At 40.6% G+C, this 22,556-nt stretch overlaps 2 protein-coding genes across 7 annotated transcripts in view; one reads left to right on the forward strand and one right to left on the reverse strand.

Moving 5' to 3' along the window:
• Positions 1 to 10,662, forward strand: part of LOC117505084 (leucine-rich repeat and fibronectin type-III domain-containing protein 4) — a 69,042-nt gene extending 58,380 nt beyond the window's left edge. For 3 of the 4 annotated variants that reach the window (XM_034164615.1, XM_034164616.1, XM_034164617.1), the window contains exon 8: positions 3,507 to 4,827. In XM_034164615.1, coding sequence (XP_034020506.1) covers positions 3,507 to 4,824 — 1,318 coding nt within the window. In that variant the 3' untranslated portion in view covers positions 4,825 to 4,827. Of the gene's footprint in view, positions 1 to 3,506; positions 4,828 to 9,017; positions 9,023 to 10,652 lie in introns of those variants that run through there. The other variant, XM_034164614.1, reaches the window with a different exon arrangement.
• Positions 1 to 22,556, reverse strand: part of pcxb (pyruvate carboxylase b) — a 501,867-nt gene that overhangs the window by 184,806 nt on the left and 294,505 nt on the right. The gene's annotated exons all lie outside the window — the stretch shown is intronic.

Consider the following 22,556-nt stretch of genomic DNA (forward strand, 5'->3'; position numbering starts at 1 on the left):
CTCTGCTATGCTGTGATCTCATCCCACTAAAGTGTTCGTTCATAACAGTTATTGCACACATTGCAATATGATACAACTTTCAGTATGCTCGTGCCATGATGCAGATATGTATTTCATCATCGCCTCGTGTATGGGAGGCTTTAGTTTACAAATTAAAATTATTTTGCCTTTTTAATATACCACATACCTGCCTGCTGCCTGGACATGTCTGAGCTTGTTGTAGGAAATGTGTAATCTGGTCGTCACATGCATGATAGAAATTAGGAGTGTATACTGCATTTACCTCAACAAACGTATGGTTGAAGTTACATGCAGCTTGAAATGAGCTTGTCAGTTTCTTTCACTTCCTAAATCCGCTGCTGCTTCAGAGTTATACTTCAATATTTCTTCTGTAAACTTCATAATTTGTTCACTGAATTGTCAAACTCCTGTTTGCTTTTTCCAGTTAATCTGAAATGCACCATAATTAAATAAGACTGTCACGTCCACATTTGCAGATCAAAGAAACATAACCAAACATAATCATGTTGAGAAAAGAAGGCAACTTTAAATTGTTGTTGAAATTGAGCGTGAACCTCAGACATTTTCCGCTTGTCATACCTTCACTGCTGAGCCAAATAATGAGCTTTTGCCCAAGTAACATACACAAGTTCTCCAAGGTGTTCCAGCACTGAGATTGAGTTAATTGGCTAATTTGTGCCTGTTTTAGAAACCAATCTATAGCCACCTAATGAGTGCCAGATAAGGCTGACTTTAATGAGAATGCCCCATGTGTCCGTTCAGACTGAACTGTCACAGACTATACTAGAATTTATTATCAAATCATGCAGAGCATCTGTGGAAAATTAGGCACTGTGGTATTTTGTGACAGGTCAATCAAGGAAGACATTGTACTCCATTGTACTTCAAACTGCATCCTACATGACGAGCTACAATCAACACCACTGAGTAGAATTATATCAAATCTATTGGGCTTATTCATTATGCATGAAACCTAAATGGTTTTGGTGAGTCAGTGGACACATTTCTAAGAGTGTTATGGCCAGTGTTTCCCCTTCCATAGGAATGGCACCACACATTCTGTAACATTAGTGTTGAAAGTTTACATGGCTCCGATCAGTTTCAGCTTCAATCAATTCCTTTGTGGCTGATCATTCATGAGTCACATTTCATTCCAGGCACTGCCAGGCAGTACCTTGTGGCAGGCAGTGCAAGGTACAGAAGTTACACAACACAACAACTTCAAGGTACAGAACTTGAAGTTGAACATGTCATAATTTAAACAAGTTAAACCACCTTGACACTTGCAGGAATTTGATCCCAGCACTGCCGCGCAATTCGTCATGCCAATGTGACCTGCTTTTCTCCCGCTTGACGCCACACTATATAAAAATAAATTAATCATTTCATTGCCGATGATAATCATTCAGGTGCATCTGAACGACAGACAATTTCAAATGCGTTTTCCACTGCACGATGCGCAAGGGACAATGCAGATGTGGATAATTTCTCTGTGATTCTGGGAGCAATGAGAGATGGTTTCATCAGCCAAATTCTGAGAGCAAATGTGTCATCAACGATGAAATTTTTATTTTATTTAATTTTTTTTATAGGGTGATGTCAAGTGGGACAAAAGTCAGTTGCACTGGCACGACGAACTGCGCGACACAGTGCGGGGATCAAATTTGTGCAAGTATCAAAGTGGCTTTAGTGTTGAAAGTTTATACAGATTCGACAAAACAAGGCACAATATCGCCATATACACAATCCAGACTGGGTACACAGGCCGCTTTAACTCCACATGGTAAATCCATTTTTGTATCGTACTGAATTACTCAGCTTTGAGTACAATTCCATTCCAGGTGATTTCTAAATCCTCAGATTGGGTTCAGGCCCTTCAAAAGTTACAGTAAAACTCAATCAATTATTTTGTGGATGATCGTTCATGAGTCACATTTTATATGGTGTATAACTTCATATTCATGCATTGCACAGGTATGAAACTCTGCAAGATATATCAGTTTATTGCCCCAAATTCACAAGAGTAACTAAAACTACTAACTTATGGAAAGAAATGTTGTCTCCCTTCTTCCGTCAGTTGTGGCATTGCCAACGTGCAGTTTTCTGAAATTTCCCACCTGTTTCTTGACAAGATCTATGAGTGCCAGTGCGCGCTGGCCACTGAGTTGCCCAGTGTCAAAATGGCGACCACGCCCCATTGCCGGCACACGTCTCAGTGCGACCACGCTCTCTAGTACCCATATACAGCTCTATGAATTAACCACCAAAAGACAGCTGCAGATAATCACTCAGTAATACAACTGTAAAAAATAAGATTAAAGAATCTCATAAACTGCACGAGATGACAAAAAATTCTGAAGAATAATGTCTAAATATAAAATATGTTAACAGGGCATATATAAAATATAAAACAGGGCAACTGTAAAAGCTGTTGACTTTTAATTATACAGTAAATGTTTTTTTTTTGGGGGGGGGGGGTTCTCAAAATGTAGCTTCTAAGTGTTTTAATAAGGTTTAGGTGCAATTAAATGCCAAAAACATTTGCTAACAGATTTGCGGTACAATACTGCACAAACTGAGAAAAAGATGAAGCATCAAAAAGAAACCGGCAGCAAAAAAGCTGAAAAAAAACAAAAAAAACAACAAAAAACAAATTAGCAACACAAAAATAAACAGAAATGTTCCCACACAAGAGGGTTGAAAGCAGAGGCCAAAGCTACACAGTTCCAAACGTCAACCACACAAAATAACAGCAACGAGAAAAACACTTACAGTATGTGACAAACATGCAAGCAAATAAATACAAGCGAATACAATGCGGCCGCCTATTCTGTTCCCATCAGCACCTCTCGTCACTGCTTTTTGTCTCTCCACTGTTCACCTCTGCTCACGCTTCTTGTGCACTTAAATGGAGGACACATATGAAGCACTTCGCTCTTTATTATCCCACCCGGGCACCCGCGTTTACACTCTCACACGCAGCAAACATTATGCAGCCCAAAAACAGAAACCAACATCAACGCGCCAATTTGGATGAATCCACAGAGTGCTCATCAAACCTGCACAGCGTGGGGCCTTCACAGCAACGCGAGGTCGCACAGTTAAACCTAAAATGGCCTCTTTTTGAGATGTGAGGCTCCATAAAATGGCTCGACGTTTGCTTCTCTCAGGGGTTCAAGTACCAGCACAAACACACACGCGTGCACGTTGCTGCACTCCAAATGAGCGGACACAGTTCTCTTTTCATGTCCCCTGGGCGTGCTCTCCATCAATAGCCTCATTTTCTCCCCCTGCTGCAGTATCCACGCCCACACTGCTTCTAGCCTCCTTTTCACTCGTCCTTTCCTGCACTTCTTTCACATATCCTAGCCCCTCTGCCCTTCATCCCTCCAAAGTCTTGATAACAAGATGAAACACTTTACACTTGTCGGTGTGCGCGGCACGAAGGTGTGTTGTAACCCTTTGTTTTTTTGTGTCTCCTTTAGAATCCTGCCGTCCCACACTGATCGTTTCCTGCTGAAGAACCTGGTGGCGGGTGTGGACTATAACTTGTGCGTGCTGGCCATTTTCGACGACACGGTCACGTCATTAGCAGCAACTAAAGTTCTCGGCTGCACCACCTTCGTCACCAAGGATGTTTACCCAGCGTGTCGCTCTCTCCAGGCACATTTCTTGGGCGGGACGCTCACTATTTTAGTGGGTGGGGTTGTTGTGGTCACTCTACTTGTGTTTACTGTGGCGCTCATGGTTCGCCATCGTGTGTGTAACCATGGCGACCACATAATATGTCACAACAGCAGCAGCGAAGCAGGAGGTGGGGCCTGCTGTCAGGGTGGAGGCGTTGGTGGAGGTGAGAAAAGAGGAAACAGCAGCGGGATCTATCAGGCTAATGGCTCCGGGGACATGATGATGGTGGTCCTACCCAATGGTCTACCTTCTAAGAGGGGTGGGGACAAGGAGAAGGACAAGGAGAAGGAAGGATCCGATTCTGCTTCTGTGCTGCCTCAAAAACCGCTTCCAAAGCCCAGACCCAAACCTAAAGTCAACCTGGAGCAATTTCTTTCAGCTGGAGGGGTGGTTTCCACGACGGCGGGGGCAACAGGGGAGATGGCTCTGGTGGTGAGACAGAGGATGCTTGAGAAAGCGCCGCCATACACATCTGAAAGTGACAGAACTCCCCTCTACTACTCCCCTTCCCCTCCATCCACACTGCCCCGTCGGTCTCACTCCAGAGACCGTCCGAAACCTCGTCTGGAGCGAGAACTAACCAATCGTGCCAGTTTCTCCCTGGCGGCTCCCTCGAGGGGCGCGGAGCTCTTGGACTGGAGGATTACACAACGAGGCAGGGACAAATGGAACTCTTCACAGGCTTATCAGAGTCCCGTATCCCCTTTAAGTCCTGTCTCTGGGACTGTTAGCAAAAGACGGCACTCACTGGATATGGGCTCCTCTGTTGCCTTGGCGACTGATGCTGCTGCAACTGTCGCTAAGCGCTACGGTGCTGTAAGTTATGCCAAGCGGCTCAGCGTAATCTGGACAAGGCGGAGCCAGTCACTTCATGGAATGCTGGTGCAATGCTCCTCCACGGCCAGCACGGCGTCTTCGACAACCAGCGATGAGTGCGACAGCAGGGGTGGCTTTGGGGCCCACTGCGAGTTCCAACGGGGATACATCCACACTTACAATGCCACCAACTCCAACAACGCTATTTGCACTAGGAGAGCAAACAGCGTAAAAGAAAAAGGGAGGGAGAATGGGAAGCAAGGTGAAAATGGCGAAGAGCTTGAGGAAAGTGTTGTGTAGGGGTGGTGGTGGAGAACCTGAAGAGTGTCAGGTGAAACGGGGGACGATCTTTAAATTAGTCAAGGCTGAGCTCAAGCTTTAAAAATGAAATTGCCTCAAGCACACAGACAAACAATCAAAACGCTGATCATTTTCACAGACAATGTTCATGAGGCCTGTGTACACGTGGTTAGAAGTGGGGAAAAAAGTGTGGAGGGGGTGTGACCAAAGGTGTGAACCTCCACAGAATCAAAACACTAACAGAAACAGGCTCTCGCCAACACTTCTCTCCAGAGCCTCAGTCCCATAAAGGTTTACACTGGATCAAAAAAATAAAAAAAATAAAAAAAATACGTATAACACAAAATCACAACAGTATAAAGATATGGACCAGAAAACCCTGCATTGTTATCTCACTTTTTCTTTACGCTGCCATCCTAAAACTCCTTAAACACAATGAATGTGACTTATGTGTCCTCTGTGGTCAGACAATGATTTTGACTTGCCGTGTTGGCGGATTGTGGGAGCATAAATACTGAGCCGGGAGAATCAGACATGATCAATCAATACGGAACCGAAAGGAGCGAGTGGAACGGGATCATTATTAAAAGAAAGGCTTTGGGATTACAACAGAGTCGATATGGATTACAAAATGGAAGAGACAGAGCTTTATGATGGAGCACGTGTGTGTGCGTTTTGTGAAGATCATTTTGGTGTCAGATAATGGATGGCACAAACAGAAAATGGCAATGGCACAAACTGGTGGGGAGGTTGTGGGTACAAGATGAACGTTTCTGAAGGGCAATTCATGTATGTGACCGTTTTCAGTACAGTACAGTAAAAAATTATTTCTAAAGCTCAAGGAAGGTCTGAAAGTTCAGGCACAAAAAAAAAAAGATTAAGTTAAAAGCAGCCGTGGAAGAGCGATAACATTATAATTTGTTTTGGTGATGACATACTTGTATGTGATAAACTTTCAATAAGAACAGTAAATATTTTATGAATCAAAGAAGTTTAAAAGAAAAACTGTTTGCCAAGGACTCTGTGAAACCTGACATTGGACTGATCCACTAGTACAGAAACTCTGAAAGACTTCCAACAACGATGGATAAACATGAAAACTTTAAAGTACACACAAACAAATATATATAATACATATATACATATATAAATAAATGACATTATTTGTTGCACCACGTGTTTACGTTTCTCCAAGATTTGGCAGGAAATGGTGTTAGGATCAAAAACAAAATATGACACGTGCTTTTGTTGTTCTGTTTTAGGTAAAAATGTCATGGTGAGAACAAAAAAAAATACTGATTTTAACAAAGCGGGAAAATAAATATTAAAACTGAAGCACATACACTATCAAACACAGATGCCTATAAAACAGAGCCAATGATATTGAACATGACTTAACTGGTACTGTTGCCCTTCTGGTTTTATTTGTTTTTTGTTTTTTTTGCCAAAGTCAATATTGTTCTCTGAACTTGATATCAATAATAAAATTACGTGTATGAAAAATGACGTATGAGTTTGTCAACAACATCAAAGGTCTACGTTTGATGTCATGTTTGCGTGAAAGTGTGTGACATGATGCTTTCAAAGCAGTTTTACACAAGACTGTGCGAGTGACAATAATATAAAGTGTGATGTTGCCTGTGTCAGTGACGTTTATTTATGGCACATCAACTCCTGACAGTGGCTGCTAACCCTGCAGCAATTACAGATATGTGAGCAAGCTCACAAAATGATACCACCCACTATGCCATACTACTCGCTTTGCTCATATACTGCTGAGAAGAAGACTTCAGTGATTAAATACCTGCATGAACTAACTTGTCAACCTATGTATTGGTAAGGTCATCATGTCTGGTGGTACGTTTCGCTGAAAAATACGATGTACAAAAACAACAAGAAAAGCCCAGTTATCCCCCTTTGAGGATGTTGGACTGGAATTATTATCCTTCATATGCATCTTCATATGGTGTGCTTGTATGATGTGAAGTTTCACTGAAATCCAAGAACCAGTTTAGGAAGAGTTGCACTTGCCAGGCTCATGGACAGACAGAGAGATACCTGGAAACTCCAATCCAAGCATTTGTGTGTGAGGTGTATAAAAACGTGTGTGGTGTCTAGAGGTCTAAATGGTTCAGGCTCAATAAAGATTGCATGCAGTATTTTTGGTTTGCTACATAACTGCTAAAAAGCAGGTGATGATTGTCATTGTACATTACATGTAGCAAAATTTGTCCTATGCACTGAACCCATTCCAATTACATCAACCTACCATACCTGGCTCTCAAGATCAGGCACCTAAGTGGCTCCACTTTTCTTTCTTTTTTTTTTTTAATTGAATTGAATTTATTAGACACCCATGCAACAAAATTTCACTCATATACAACAACAAATCTCATAAAAAAGTAGTCAGAAAAAAGACAGTAAGAAAAAAATAAACAATGTACACGTTGCCTAAAGGCGTAGGCAGAAGCAAAGCTTATCAACGCCTACACCCCTCCATGAAGTAAAATCAAACCAGGCATATGTGCCTGTTCATAAACGTTCATTTCTAAACAAAATCTGAACAACAGCAGCTCATAATTACAATTAAAAGAAAACAAATATTTCCCAACAGCTCCCAAAACAAGCTTGTTACCACCTACATATTTCAGTAGAAAAGGTTCAAGTATAACATCTTCCTACAACACAACTCAACCACTTTCATCTAATACATATCTGGAGAATACCATTTCTGTGTATAAATATTTGAACGTTTCTCAGGTAGATTATTCCATTTTTTAGGACCACAAATGGAGACACAGAAGCATTTCCTGGTTGTCCTAGTGACAGCAATTTTAAAATGATACAAACCCCTTAAATTATACATTCCTTCTCTTTGCGTAATTCTAAATGGTAATTGCTTATTTTTCGCTTTATACAACAATTGAACAGTCTTGAATGAAATCATATAAAGTTGCAATAGCGTTGATTTTAGATATTTAGATATACTTTAGTATACACTAGTAGAGTTCTACCTTAGAACTGGAATGTATAATAGAAGTTATACCTTGCTGAATTTTCATGAGGCACAATCCAGCTGTAGTCCGACACCCAGGACCATCTCCATGTCTAGAGTTATTGCCTCAGTCGAGGGCAATTGAAGGAAAATACGCAAACTCCTCACAGAAAGTATGCGGGCATCAGTGAACCTGAACCCTGGACTTTCTGGCTGTGAGGCAATAGTGCCAACCACTGTGCCACCACGCCGCCAATTAATTTATTTTAATTAGGAGCAATTAAAACAGTGTGAGAGGAACAGAAATGATTAAAAAGTGCATCAAAGAAAGACAAAACAAAGTGAAGGAAAGCTCAATCGCTGCAAGGACAGATGGAAGTACATTTATAAACTAAAATTACCAAGTCAACGCAAAAACACACAGAACCGAGACAACAAGAACTAAAACCGCAACACAAATGAATTCTGATCCTTTAACGTCAACAGTGTTTTCAACTTTGAGCAAATCAAATATGCCACCTGGTGCAGGGTTTGAAAATGAAATGTAAAGCAAGTGTATAAGATTACTGCAAAAAAGCATAAATGTGGGAAACCTTTAAATTTATTTTTAAAAGTAAATATAGTCTGCCTTCTGGAAAATACTGCTAAATTCAAGGGAACATTATTTTGAAACAAGAGCAATCAGATTTCTGACATCCGTCAATCTGGATCTGAATCAACTCTAAAATTCAGTGGAGTCTTCTAGGGCTGCAGCTACCGATTATTTTAGTAATCAAGTATCCTATTGATTATTCTGGCAATTAATCGAGTAAAAGGATATCCTTTTCTGTTTTCCTGTATAATCATTTATGTTTTCACATCTTTACAAGTTTTAGATCTTTCCCAGTGTCAACAGCTCAGCCAAAATTGGGCCAAGGTCTTGACATTTTGCTGAAATGGTGATGGGATGTGGCTTTCTGTTTTTTTGTTTTTCCCAACTTGTAAAATTTAATCATTTTTAAGTTTTTGTATTATTATTATTAAAGATTGGTGGGCTGGGTCCCTGCGTGAAATTTTTTTTTATCCCTCTTTCTTTGCATTTCAGCTGGGTTATTATTAATTTAAGTTTCCGTGTTTGTGAGACGACAACTCGATTTTTGCCCTAAATAGCGAAAATTAAAAAGTGAAACTCAGTGTCAGTCTGAGCAAAACACAGAAGAAAGAGTGGATCTTCTTTCAAAGACTGTTCGTCAGTGTGTCCGGGGATGGAGTTGTGACTCGCCTGGTGTGAGCCCCTCACACCGGGCAGAGAGAGGTGCAGAGCGGAGAGCAGCCAGTGGACAAAACAATGTTTTTTTTTTTTAATAGAAACACACTGCTTCGCTTTAAATGTGCAGTAAGCTATTTCAGATGATCAGCGTGGAGTGTCTTTCTCCTAAAAGGCTTTATTTTACTCTGTGTGTTGCAGTGGAAAGAGGTGGCTTTTGTGCTAAATGGATTAGCGCTTACATGGCCTGTGCACATGCTCTAGTCTTCTTCTGTTTTTTTCTGTGGACATTACAGCGCCACACACAGGCCTAGCATTTGTACTACAATGTTAAACGAAACTTCGAGGCACAGAATTTGCCTCAAACATTTTTTGTAACTGAATTATTCAAGTTACTCGGCTAATCGTTTCAGCCCTGGAGTCTTCCACGCCCTAATATCTATCTGTGGTGCAAATCTGGTGAGAATCTGAAGTAGCTTTGACGTAATCCTTCAAAGCCTATATTAAGTGAAATTTTGATCCAGAATCCAGATTCGGATCACCTCCAAAATTTAATGGAGCCTTCTATGCCCTAATATGTATCTGTGTCAAAAAATTTAGTCAAAATCCATGTAGTACTTTTGACATAATCCTTCAAATCCTATATAAAGTGAAACTTGAGCCAGAGTCCGTATCTGGATCACCTCCAAAATTTAATGGAGCCTTCTATGCCCTAATATGTATCTGTGTCAAAACGTTTGTCAAAATCCGTGTAGTACTTTGACATAATCCTTCAAATCCTATATAAAGTGAAACTTGAGCCAGAGTCCGGATCTGGATCACCTCCAAAGTTTAATGGAGTCTTCCTTGGTCTAATATCTGTCTGTGGTGAATATTTTGCCAAAATTCCTGCAGCAGTTTTGACGTAATCTTGCAAACAGACAGACAGACAAACAAACAAAGACAAATAAATGCTGATTTCATTCTGTCCTTGGCGGATGTAATTAACTCCAGGAAGAACTAGTGAAGGATTTGCATGTGTGAACTAAATACTCCAGTTGTACAAAAGTGCTAAAATACACCTAATTACAAAGGTAATGACATCTTTCCTCCACAATCACTCAATTTGGTCAGAAAAGCACTTATCAAAGTTAGGATTTATGTGAGCTGTGTGCATGTGTCAATCTGGAAACACCTGGATGTTCAGCACACCAGCTGGACAGTTTAAGCATTTGCCAAAAGCCCAGAAGTTTGGTCTGTTGATAAGGACTTTTGCCACTCTATATGGAAATATTTATCACACACAGATGGACACTGAAAGACATCTGTGGGCATTTGAATGAGAGAAATGCCACAACAAATAACTACAAAAAGGCAGAATTAGTCAAGTTTGCTAGTTAGGTGGATAAGCTTGACATTCTGCCAGAGGAAGCCGACAAAGAGGACAAATCCAAACAACATGGATCGGGATTATGTGAGTGGAAGAAAAGTTTGTTATGGTGGATTTCCTCTTTAAAAACTGCCTGAAAGATAGTCCAGATGTGACCACTGTCACGGAGAGAAGACTGGACTTTGCAGCATTACACTGTTATGCGGCATCTCTACAAGGTGTAGATCATTTCTGAAGATGGCAACGTGCATTCAGCAGGCTGCCAGTGAACAAAGTAAGTGGCATGAGATATTATAAAAAAAATTTTAAAAAAAATTAGCAGGTGTGTTAAGAATATTACTGCTTAGAGGAGGTGTCTTGTTGTAAATCGCGTATCTCCGGATTGATGCATGTTGACAGTGCGCTATATTGAAAGCAAAATGTCAGAGCCAGCACGCCGGCTGGACTGAAGAAGTAACTTGGATGGGTGAGGAAAAGCCTTGAAGCCTTAATAAGAGGTCCAGTTACTTTTGAAGAAGGTTCTTGTTCAGCTGTATGCAAATAGACACCTTCATAACACATTTTTATGAAACAAGTGCACAGTAAATCTTCTTCACTACTTTTGCACTGCATTTCGTAATAAAGATATCTCACTCTGCTGAGAATATGCTGCAAATCAGGAAACTCCTCTCGTAGAACTACACTTTGTTGGATCTCAGAAGTCTTCACGACAACATCTTCTGCACCGTTTCCCAACATCTTTTTAAGTACAGTATAATCAGGCCATCGCATAAGGAAGCTCAAACTTCCTCATCCTCAACCTCCTCTGTCAACTCCTTCAGGGGGATCCCAAGGCATTCCCACACAAAATGGAATAGCAATCCCACCAGTTTTTTCTTGGGTTTCCCTCATGTTCTCTTTCTAAATCTACCTCAAAAATACTCAGCCATAAGAATTTATAATTTGTAGCATAGTTAGATCAGTGGATGAAGAGCAGAACTTTCAATATGTAGACTTACTAGGTTTGAATCCTGCTCACGCTATTTGTCTTATGTCCTTGGATAAGATGGTTACCCTACATTGTTACAGTCCACCCAGCTGAGGAAGGAACATGAGTTGGACTGATGTCCCCTCAAAGGGAGATTTGTAAACTCCACATAGGACTTACTAAAAATTTCCCCCGGCTTTGTGGATATCTGCATTTGTATGAGACTGGTGCAATGCTGGAGTTACAGAGATAAGAGGATAAGAAGCACAACAGTCTCCTGCGATGTAATCGCAACAAACTTACAGCGAATTAAAGCCTTGCTTCCATGAAGCCTGAAAGGCTGACAGAGCCAGAAAATGAAAATAAAGGAAAGAAAGCATGTTTTTTTCTATTTTCCCGTCATCTGCATATTTTAATTTTCTATTAAGCCATCTGCAGATGCTGCTGAATGTCCGAGAAGGAATGCAGAAGATGCAATGAGAAAAACAGAAAGAGGAAATGTGACAAATGTGACACACCTAGACACAGACAATGACATACTGATGAGTCAGGGAAAGAGGGAAATGATGGAAGGCAGGATGACATTGTGTTACATTTACTGTGTGTGTGTGTGTGTGTGTGTGTGTGTGTGTGTGTGTGTGTGTGTGTGTGTGTGTGTGTGTCTGCCTGCGTATATCCACTCCTGAATGAGTTTGTATCCCGCTTTGCTGTAGCATTATTTCTGTCAAGTGTTTAGCCACAATTTATGACCAGGAAGCAAAAAAAAACCCAAAAACATCTTTAACCCTAAAGGCATCCAACAATTTGAGCCGCTCGTTACTAAAAAAGCTTAAAATATTCTCGCCAGACTGTTTTTTAACATTTAAAATGACAACGTAAGCACTGACACAGAGACAGAGACAGTCTATGTGTCAGGTTAGCGTGCCATTTCATTTTAACCCCCATAAGTGGCCACATTAAAAACACCACCAACAACTTTCTGCTGCAGTTACTTTTGTCAAAGGGAGAGAGAGAGAATAAGCAAGGGCGAGTGCATGAGTGCTAACATGTGGAAGCACAGCACATCGCCGAGCTCACTGCTTTTTTTTTTTTTTGCTGATGGCAAAATCCTGCCCCAATTTGTCTAATTAAAATAAATAAATAAATAAACAACTGCTGAGTAACACGCAACACACAAATTCACCGTTTCCATATTCAAACAGATGTACGTACACATGCAAGCTGACTTCATGGCAGCAGTATTTCTCCTGTTTTACATGCACATCAGTGCATCACGGCGAGGCTGGTCACGTCTGCAGCCGAGCATGCTCTGACATTTGTAGTTATGGTGGCGGCGTGATGCATTACCCTGTAGGGTGCTGAGCAACTGCTGACTCAACATACACCAGATTGTAACTGGAAACCAGTTTGACCAGTATGGCATTAGAATACCAAAGACAAGTGATGTGCTAATAACAAACATGGTATGATGATATGCAAATGCCAGAAGATGATTAGGTAGGGTGTTGCTGATAACATTTAACAGATGTTAAGAAGGATAATGTATATACTCTTTTAACACCGACTGGGTAAAATGGGAAAAACACACCTGATATATTCAAATGTTGTATGCTAAATGTATCTTAAAACAATACAAAAACAAAAAGTCATGAGGCCAGAATTTGGAATTAAGGGTGTAATTTCAGTAAAGCACTTCATTTTTAAAGAAAATGAAAGATTGAATTAAAATCATACACACCAGTGAAAAATTATGATATTTGGGTTTTAAAGAAGGGTAAATTTCCATGGCCCAGAGTTGAACATGATCTCACCATACCAGGTAACATCTTTAAAATGAGATCTGTTTTTATTGGTTTAAGATTTGTTATATTTTCCCATTTCACAGTGTATAAAGATGACCGCAATCCAGTGTGGTTTGAAGCTGTTCCATTGTTCCTTTAGGTGTGCGTGAATTTTTGCTTCCTTTGCCAGCAAATAAACTGTTGCTTTAGGACTTAGATTTTTTTTTTTAACTTTTGTGGAGCCTTTGAAGGAGATATTTTAAACTACTGAGCACAGCTAAAACGCTCTCATTTGGTGATTAAGGATTCTGTCCTTGGTCTCCATGACAGCATCATGCTCGATAAGCACAGAAAGCAGAACAGGAATATCAAGATCTTCTATAGGCCATGAAGCCTACTGTGGCAGATCACCAGATTCCATAGTGACTAGCAGATGAGGGTCTATGATTCAAATTGAATGGAATACTAGTCGGATGCATGTTACTTCCCCCTCCAATGCCGGTGTCCCCGACTGAATGGTCCCCTCTAAAAATTGGTCCCCTCTGCCTTCACTGTGCATGCGTCTGAGACTGACTAAGTCTGATTCTCTACACCCAAAGCTATCAAAGGGAATAATGTGAATGGTAAATGGAGCCAAACTGCACGCAACATAACACAAATAGGACGAATAATCTATGTCACGTGACATACAACGCACCACATCAAATAACAAGGATCCACTCAGCCGTGATATAATATGAAATAATGCTGAATTTATGTGGAAATGATTGTTGAACAAAAGCTTCAGATATCTGTCATTGAGATAGATGACGACTGGAGTGTAGTTTTAAGTAGAAAGAGGCGATAATCGGTGAATCGCTGCTGACACTCCAAAATGACACATGCTCAGTGTAGGCAGGGCAGACAGATTTTTAGGTGGGACGGTTCGGTCGGTGACACCGGTATCAATTTAAAGGAGGGTGGACTGTAACAATGTCCAGGAAGTGTCTTGTCCAAGGATGCAGAGAGACAGCACAAGCAGGAATCAAACCCAGGTCTACATAATTTATCTCACTGAGCTACCTACCGCACAGTTAGTTTTTCTGTTATGTTGTCTCTGTATGCCAACATAATGAAGCTGAAATGAACCAGTAAAATGTACTAATACAATAGTGTTGACTTTCAGCAATAATTCAAGGGATTTAACAAAAATAGCGCAATAACCATTTATGAATCAGAGACATTTATATAGACATTCTCTCCATTTTCAGAGGCCATAAGAAGAGAAACTTTATTAAGTCCGGTGCTGGTTCATATTCCCGGATTCCACAGCGTGAGGCGGACTACAGGCTACAACTCCATATAGATGGGATGCCAGTCCAATGAATGTCATTTCCCAGAGAAAAACTGGTACCCATTTACAGCTGGGTGGTCTGGAACAATGCAGGGAAAGCACCTTGTCCAAGAACACAGATAGGCAGCGTGACCAAGAATCAAATCCGGGTGTACATATTGGTTTCCCAAGTCCTATTCACTGAGTTTCATGTCCCACTGCAATGCGTAGAGTCTTACAAAGGAAATTTAAAAGCAATATCTAATCTACTAGAATCAATCTCACAACAACAAAGTAAAAATATAATAAAACTGATTGAACTAGAGAGCTTTGATTATATGCAGATGTCTGGTTTGGGGTTTAGTGCAAAGATTTGTCCTTTCTCACTCTGTGAAATTCAGGCAACATGGCCAGAATGTTTTTCAATTTTGATTAAACTTTGTTCAACTGATTCTCCCTCCCTGATGAATCACCGTTGTAGTCATTTGGCTTCATTGATCTTTGAGGCCCGCAGCAGTAAATCTTTTAAAAGACATTTGTTTTTAACTTTTTACCACTTAGGCACTCATCTAAGCTGACAAACCAACATGAACCATTGCAATTAATGTTTTGGCAAGCCGTATATCTTTGAAGCAAAAGCCATCAATATAACTTTGAAATTTAAATCACTACATTGAGCTTAGTGATACATTTCACGGTCACGGAGAACCTTTGTCACGATTGATGATGAGGCTGTTCCACAGAGTGCCGTTCCTTCCCGTTTCATCCTGAATAGCAAATCAGGAGGTGTTTTGAAGCATCAACGTAACTTCTTGATCAATCTTTGTCAATCTTGAACAAACCTGGCATACAGTTATGTGAAATTTTCCATGTTCCGGGTGGTCATAGTCTGATCAACTTCAATCATGTTCAGACTTCTTTAAAAGGGGGGGTGTTCCTAGTGAGTACAGCTTCAAACGTGTTTGCCCGTGTTCCATCTGGGGCAACAATTTGAAGCAGAAGCAGCGTTTGTTGCAGTTGTGGCTGAGGGCGCAGCTAGGTGGAGCGCCACTTTCGCGTTTGCCAGGTCTGCACTTTATAAGCCAGCCAGTTGCCAGGTCTGCACTTTATAAGCCAGCCAGTTGACAGGTCTGCACTTTATAAGCCAGCCAGTTGACAGGTCTGCACTTTATAAGGTAGGCTGTTAGGTGGCAAGCTAGGGTAAGCTATTTTATCCCATTACTGCACTTTTTTGGTTTCCCTTTTGCATCCTGCTTGTGTATGACTGTCAGTTTGTGCTGGTCTTTCCTCAGACTCAGGCTGCTGCTACTCGAGACAAGCAGCCAGGTGTTTTGGAGTACTGATATGGTTTGCTATGTGGTTCATTGTCCAAGTAGATCATCCAGGACATCTGTGGTCTAGTATTTCCATCAAGTGAAATTTTCATGTTGTTATTTAATTTGATATCTTAACGAGGTGAGGAGGGATAAGCACTTTTAGCAACTACAGCTAGATTGAAGACTTTAGGTCCAGTTAATCCTTTTCCTCCCAAGCAAAATTGGTCCTACTTACTTGCCTTCATGACGATGCCTGGTATTCTACCACTTTTGCCTAGCACTTCTCAGCAAAGTAATGAGGAGTTGGGTTTGTAACTTCGGAAGACGAAATAGGACTTGGGTGTATAATAGTAGGGTGTGGTTAATAGTTAGGTGGAGTCTTGTATTACTGAATTGTAGTGGGGTGTGGTCAGGCATGGTCTCAATTTTGCAGTGCAAGTAAATAGGAGTTGGGGGGTGGTCCCATTTCTTGCAGTGCCCGTAAATAATATGTCAAGTTCACACTTACTTGCTTGATATTGCTTCCAACTCCTATTTACTTGCCTGGCAACTTTTCAACCATGTCCAACTCCTATTTACCTCAGGGGGAGGTCGGATTACAAACTCTGTCAAATGGAAAAGTAACAGTTGGCCTCAAGAGTGGGCAAAGTTAGTGGCAAAGTTTATAGTATCTGGCAGCAAGTGACTACAGTCTTATCAGACGGTTTCACCGTGCAGCAAAGTACAGAGTTGGGAGTGAGATGATTAAACTGAGATTACTGAGGAAATAAGACGGTCATAATTTTCAATACAACACCTGATCCAAGAGGTCAGCCCATTAGCTCCACGTTCAGTCACGGCAACTCTAAGATGGAGGGTGTTCAGACTTCATTCATACAGCTCCAGGTCACACTGGGTACCATCAATGCTCCACCTCTTTAGGAGTTAGTCTTGACATGATGGGTGTTCCATCAAATGTAATATTGACCATGCACTTGTGCATCTGCTCACCCCCTTTTTAAGATATATTTATGAGCTGAACACCCTAGGAAGACCTCAAATGTCTTCTAATGTGTTTAGATTCAAAACCCATGCCCACCCATTTTTACGCTTGCTGCCAGTGGTGCTTATTTTTCTATGCCCAGCCAATGGCATATGGCCACAACACAAAGGCATCACAAACTAGTTTGAAAAATATGACCAGGTTGAACTTTGTAGTTGGCTTGATAACGGAGGTTGCTGACAGTCTTTTATCATATAATCACATTGAGGTTTTGATGGAAATAATGACAGAAAACTGCCAATTAAAATGCGATTCAATGGTTTTGTCTATTTAATACATTTCTTCTGCTTGCAATTGCAGCTAACAAGACTCAGGAGAAATGATGCATGAAAGATGACTACAGATTGTCAGCAGAGCTAATGATAAAAGTTGATAGATACGGAATGCTCACACTGAATTACAACGTCGGTCATAAACTCTTAATATCAGGTTTGAAGCTGTTTTTTAATGATGTTCATTTACTATACAACAGCATTCAGATTGTCAGTTTCCAATGGGACCACATCACTGGAAAAGCATCTGCATGTTCATAAAGACCGTTCTCAAGAGCGCTTCATAACCATATGCCAAATATTCTCCATGCACAAGCTTTAATAAATCTCAAAAAATTCAGAATATAAAATCTAATTTTAACACTGAATATTTCAGGATGTACATGTTGCAAATGTGCAAAGATAAGACAGACATCTATGCACAAGAAATGTTAATAGAATAAACTCCACAAAATGTCTTTCAGGAGTACAAGTGAAAACAGAAGAAAGAGAAAACACAAAAATTTTGAAACGATGGAAATCTTTGCCTTGTGGAGAACTTTAACTTGATGCATGGTTTATCTTTCTGTTTTCTGTGCTCTTTGTCTCTCTCCCTGTTCGCCCTCCCACTCAGTGGCACCAAATCTTTAATTTAGCTCACCATCGAAATTGCTTTCTCCATCACTGCCAGCAGCTTCTTGTTCAGTTCCTTCTTCACTGCGTTCACTCCCTCTCTGCTCGCCGTCACTCCTTTGCCACCGTTTCACTGTTAGCAGAGTTTAACCGTCAGCTTTCACTGTTTATTCTGCTATTCTTCATCACAATCTGAATCCCTGTCTCGGCTTCCTTTGAAGAATATTAACCTCTCTCCTCCTCCTGCTGCCTTTTCTTTCCTTTTAAAATACATAAATTTTGCTTTGCCCTTGCCGCTGTTTTATTATGCATTTTACTGTCACTCCCACTTCTGCCCACTCTACCTTCCCACTCACACACTTCAATGTTAACATTTGTCCTCCTGTACTTTTCACTATTTCACCCAAATGCATGTTGGCATCTCATCCGACCGTCTGCCCTTGTCCCTCTTGCTTTTATTATTTGGGCTCATTTTATCTGTTGCTCTTTTCTTTGCATGGCAGCTCCCAAATGTCCAGCTCATTAAAAAAATAGGTGTATGTGAGGAACTCGTTTCATTGAATCTCCAGTGTAACTCCCAAATGTCTGACTGAAAATACTTAGATTGTTGCAAATGACAACCTGCAGAGTCTGTGCCTCATCTTCATCTGTAAAGGTTCACTGGGTTTTCTGTCCTTATGCTCCATTAAAACGCCGTCACTGTATATCCCAGCTGCTCACTTCCATGCAGGATTAGTGTCACCTGAACATTCTTACTCCGACTACTGAGCCTGGACAAGTATAAAATCTTGCACTGTGGTGGTCTCACAAGCTAGTTATGTGGTTGAGTAGACTGGTTCAGCACCAGGTGTGGACTCATCCATCATCACAACAATTGCACTTGTTACAACAGGAAAACTTTGGGCTTCTCTTGTAAAATGCCAATTTTTTTCCAGTGTTATGATTTAAAGGTTTTGGGTTACACCTTAAAATTCTTGTTTCCAAAGTGGGTAGAACCAAATTACACACCAGTTAATAATAAATAAAAGTCAGTGTGACATAATATGTATCTTTACAACACTATAAAAATATCTACTCCTTTGTCCCTCAGGCCTTCAGATTGTACAATTCCTCAGATGGGGGAAGGAGGAGTAACAGGAAGACAGGTTGGGAAGGAGGGGAATAGTAGTAGCTAGTAAACCAGTAGCGAGCAGTATTTCTGGAATTCACATTTGTGTATTTATATCTGAAATTGTTTTTTACTTTCATTTTGATATTGTTGGAACCTCAATTTCCCTGAGGGAGTCTTCCCAAGGGATTAATAAAGTTCTATCTAATCTCATATAATCACAAATGCTGTAACTAACAACATTATTTAGCCTGACAGGATTTAGCAATTTCCAACATTATTCTATTTACATGTTAGTCATCCTATCAAACATTGATGAAATTGATGTTTCAGACTAACATGTACAAGTTACAAAAGGTAAATTTCTCTACGCCATTCAAAGATGTGCACAATGTTCAGAGGAACACATTAAGTGAACTCAAGCCCCTTTTACAACAGGCTTATGCAGAGTTGCATTGTGCTGCATATCAAGTACGCTGGAATGGTTGCGTAAGTTGCGCACGGGGGGGGGGGGGGGACCCCTTGTGGACAGGGTGGAAGAAGGATGACTCCATTACACGATTTTAACAAACTGCCTGGACACGCAGATGGATTTGATACATTGGAAAAAGTCAGAATACATTATTTCCAGGAGTTAATGGACTTTATTTAACGTGCCACAATTGTGAGAGCACTTAAGAAGGTGAAAGAAGCTGCATCCAGCGATCACACGCAATCCATCCAAGAGGAGTGGACAGTGGGCATCTCACTGGTGACCCGTCCATGAGGAGTTAGACTGGATGTGGACATGTCCTCTCAGTGGCGATCGGTCCATGAGCAGGAGTTCATGGACTTTACTTAATGTGCCACAATCATGAGAGAACTTGAGGATGTGAAAGAAGCTGCAGCCAGCAATCACGCGCAATCCGTTCGTGAGGAGTGGATGTGGACATGTCCTCTCGCTGGTAATCTGTCCATGAGGAGTTAGTGGATGTGGAAGACTGGCTGGCCAGCCTTTTCTTCTTCCATGGTTTTGAAGCTTCACTGCCAGCAAAGTCCAGCGAGATGAGTAAAATCTAGCAATTCAGGTATGTACTGATAAAAACTTCACCCTGGGGTAGGGTTGGGTACAATTGTAGAGGTTTGGTGTGCAGTAGCGCAGTGTTGTGCAGACTTGCATGGAACACTGCGTTCGTGCTCTACACTGACAGTCTGTGAAAAAAATTTGAACATGTTTATTTTTTTGTGTCCATTTCGCGGACCCCTTTGGGTCCCTCAGCGTATTGCCATGTAGGCCTGCATAAGCTCAGCGTAGGACTGCATAGTCGGTACATGCAATGGATCCAAAAATTTTAAACATGTTTAAGTTTTTTTAAATTCAGTTTTGTCATTTTGCTTCCATAAAACTGAGTTACACTTTCTACAGAGACAATACTTCAGTAATAAAATACAAATAAAACAATAAAAATGCTATTTTCAAATAACATCTGACAAGAGAAAAGAAATCCAATTTAAATGCATTTCTGCACCATTTTATCATCATCAAACCCTTTATATGCAATTTAGGACAAAGATTTGTAACACATTTTGGATGGATTTTGAAAAATTAGCCAACAGAATGTAATAAGGAAGAAGATGAAAATGAGCAGGAAATTTATTTTTAGAATTCAAGGCATCCACAAACAGAACTCTCTGAAGAACAACACATTTGGCCAAGAAGCACAAAATACGCTGAAGGAGAGCTGAGTGATTAAACTACTTCAGAGGTCTTGCTTTGAAAATTACGGCTTTTGAAATTATAAAAAGGTGCATTAGGGTTCTACCATCAATAGAATTCCAAACACAGTTTTTACCCATCAAATATACCAAAACCCTGATAAGAAATATTTTTTACAAGCATGAAAACTGGTGCAGGAAAAGGTCTGGAAGCTTATGTCTTCTTCGTAACGTATTATTACCGTGGGTGGTAGCAAAGCGGTGTTGTATGCATATGTCCATGTGTCTGGAGACAAGATAACTAAAAAAAAAGATGGACAGATGTCCCTCAAAGTGGTGCAAATTCACTTTGATAGATATCTCAGGGTGATTATATTTGGGAGTAGATTGGTCACAACTCAACAAACAAGGAAAACACGATCTAAAAAACTTCTTTGTGTTTGTTTGATTTTAGTATATCCAAAAAAACAAAAAAAAAAACAAGCCTTGATGGAAGATCTAAAGTATATATAGATCGGCAAAATATCTGTGATTGATTGGTATGATTCCTGATTTGTTCAGGACTTCAATATTGGATGTAAAACTATTTTTTATAACAAATAAGTGAACAGCTCTTGGAGCTACCTTCATCTAACCCGTGTGATGGAGGACATTAATCCCCCAACCCTCCATGTCCCACCACTTTTATTATTCATTTCTGTGTTGCTTTTTATCCGAGGCCATCAAACATGGCCATCGGGTACTGCGAAGACTTTACATTCGTACATACGTCTGCCTGTGCTCAGCATAAGTCCAGTCATATTACTGCTAGAGTCTTCAAATTCACAGGCAACATTCTTGGGACAAAGACCTTGGACAAGTTCAGATATGGCTAACCTTGACCTATTTTAATAGGTATTTTAAGAGGTTAAAAAAGTCACATTCTGTATCATTTTGTTGCTTTTTTTTTTTTTTGAGGGGCAGGAGTGACAGCCAATCGCAGTAGACGTCAGCGGCTGGTCTAGCTAACTGCAAACTCCGTATCGTTTGTGTGTAAATATAACCTCTTTGACATATATTATGTACAAGCTACCGAGAAAACAACACTTCTAAAACTGAAAACGCTGTTTTTGTATCCTGAAAACACCTCTGGAGTGATTTACAAGATATTTCGCAGATGTCAGCATGCACACTGACTTGTGTTAACTCAAATATATCTTCCGCTCTTGTCAAAAGTGCATGTATGTGCATACGCACACCCTCCTGCAGATGCAGTTAAAACGTAAATAGAATATTGTTTATGATTGATTAACTGATTGATAGAGGGGCTTTACTGAACATGTACAAATTGTAAGTAAGACAATAGGATCTCTCTCTCTCTCTCTCTCTCTCTCTCTCTCTCTCTCTCTCTCTCTCTCTCTCTCTCTCTCTCTCTCTCTCTCTCTCTCTCTCTCTCTCTCTCTCTCTCTCTCTCTCTCTCTCTCTCTCTCTCTCTCTCTCTCTCTCTCTCTCTCTCTCTCTCTCTCTCTCTCTCTCTCTCTCTCTCTCTCTCTCTCTATATATACACACTCATACGGCGGAGGATATTTTAGTAATGCGCTATTTTTTTCTTTTTCGAAGACACCTATATTCTCATGACTGCTTCCTTCCTTCTGTTTTATCCCAGTTCGGATTTCTCATTTTCCCCTTCCATTTCTTGTATCAACCTCACTTCACCACATGACTCCTCTTGTTCTTCAACCCTTCTCTCAAAATCCCTCCACCACCCATCACTTCTCACCCCCCACAACGATCAAAACACAGTTTCCTGCCCTCTTGACATTATTTTTAAATGATCATTCTCCCTTTTTATCCTCCCTGCGGTGATGCCACCACCTCCTCCACCAGCTCATCTCTGCAGGCTGCCTTCAGACTCCTGATCAGAAGGAAGGAGTGAAATCTTGTAATGCCATGAGAGGAGGGCTGGAGGAGATTTTAGCGTGTAGAAGTGTTTGACAGACAGTGGCAGAAATACAGTAACACGGCGAGGTGTGACCGT

Source organism: Thalassophryne amazonica, chromosome 23, assembly GCF_902500255.1.
Source record: "Thalassophryne amazonica chromosome 23, fThaAma1.1, whole genome shotgun sequence".
NCBI lineage: Eukaryota > Metazoa > Chordata > Actinopteri > Batrachoidiformes > Batrachoididae > Thalassophryne > Thalassophryne amazonica.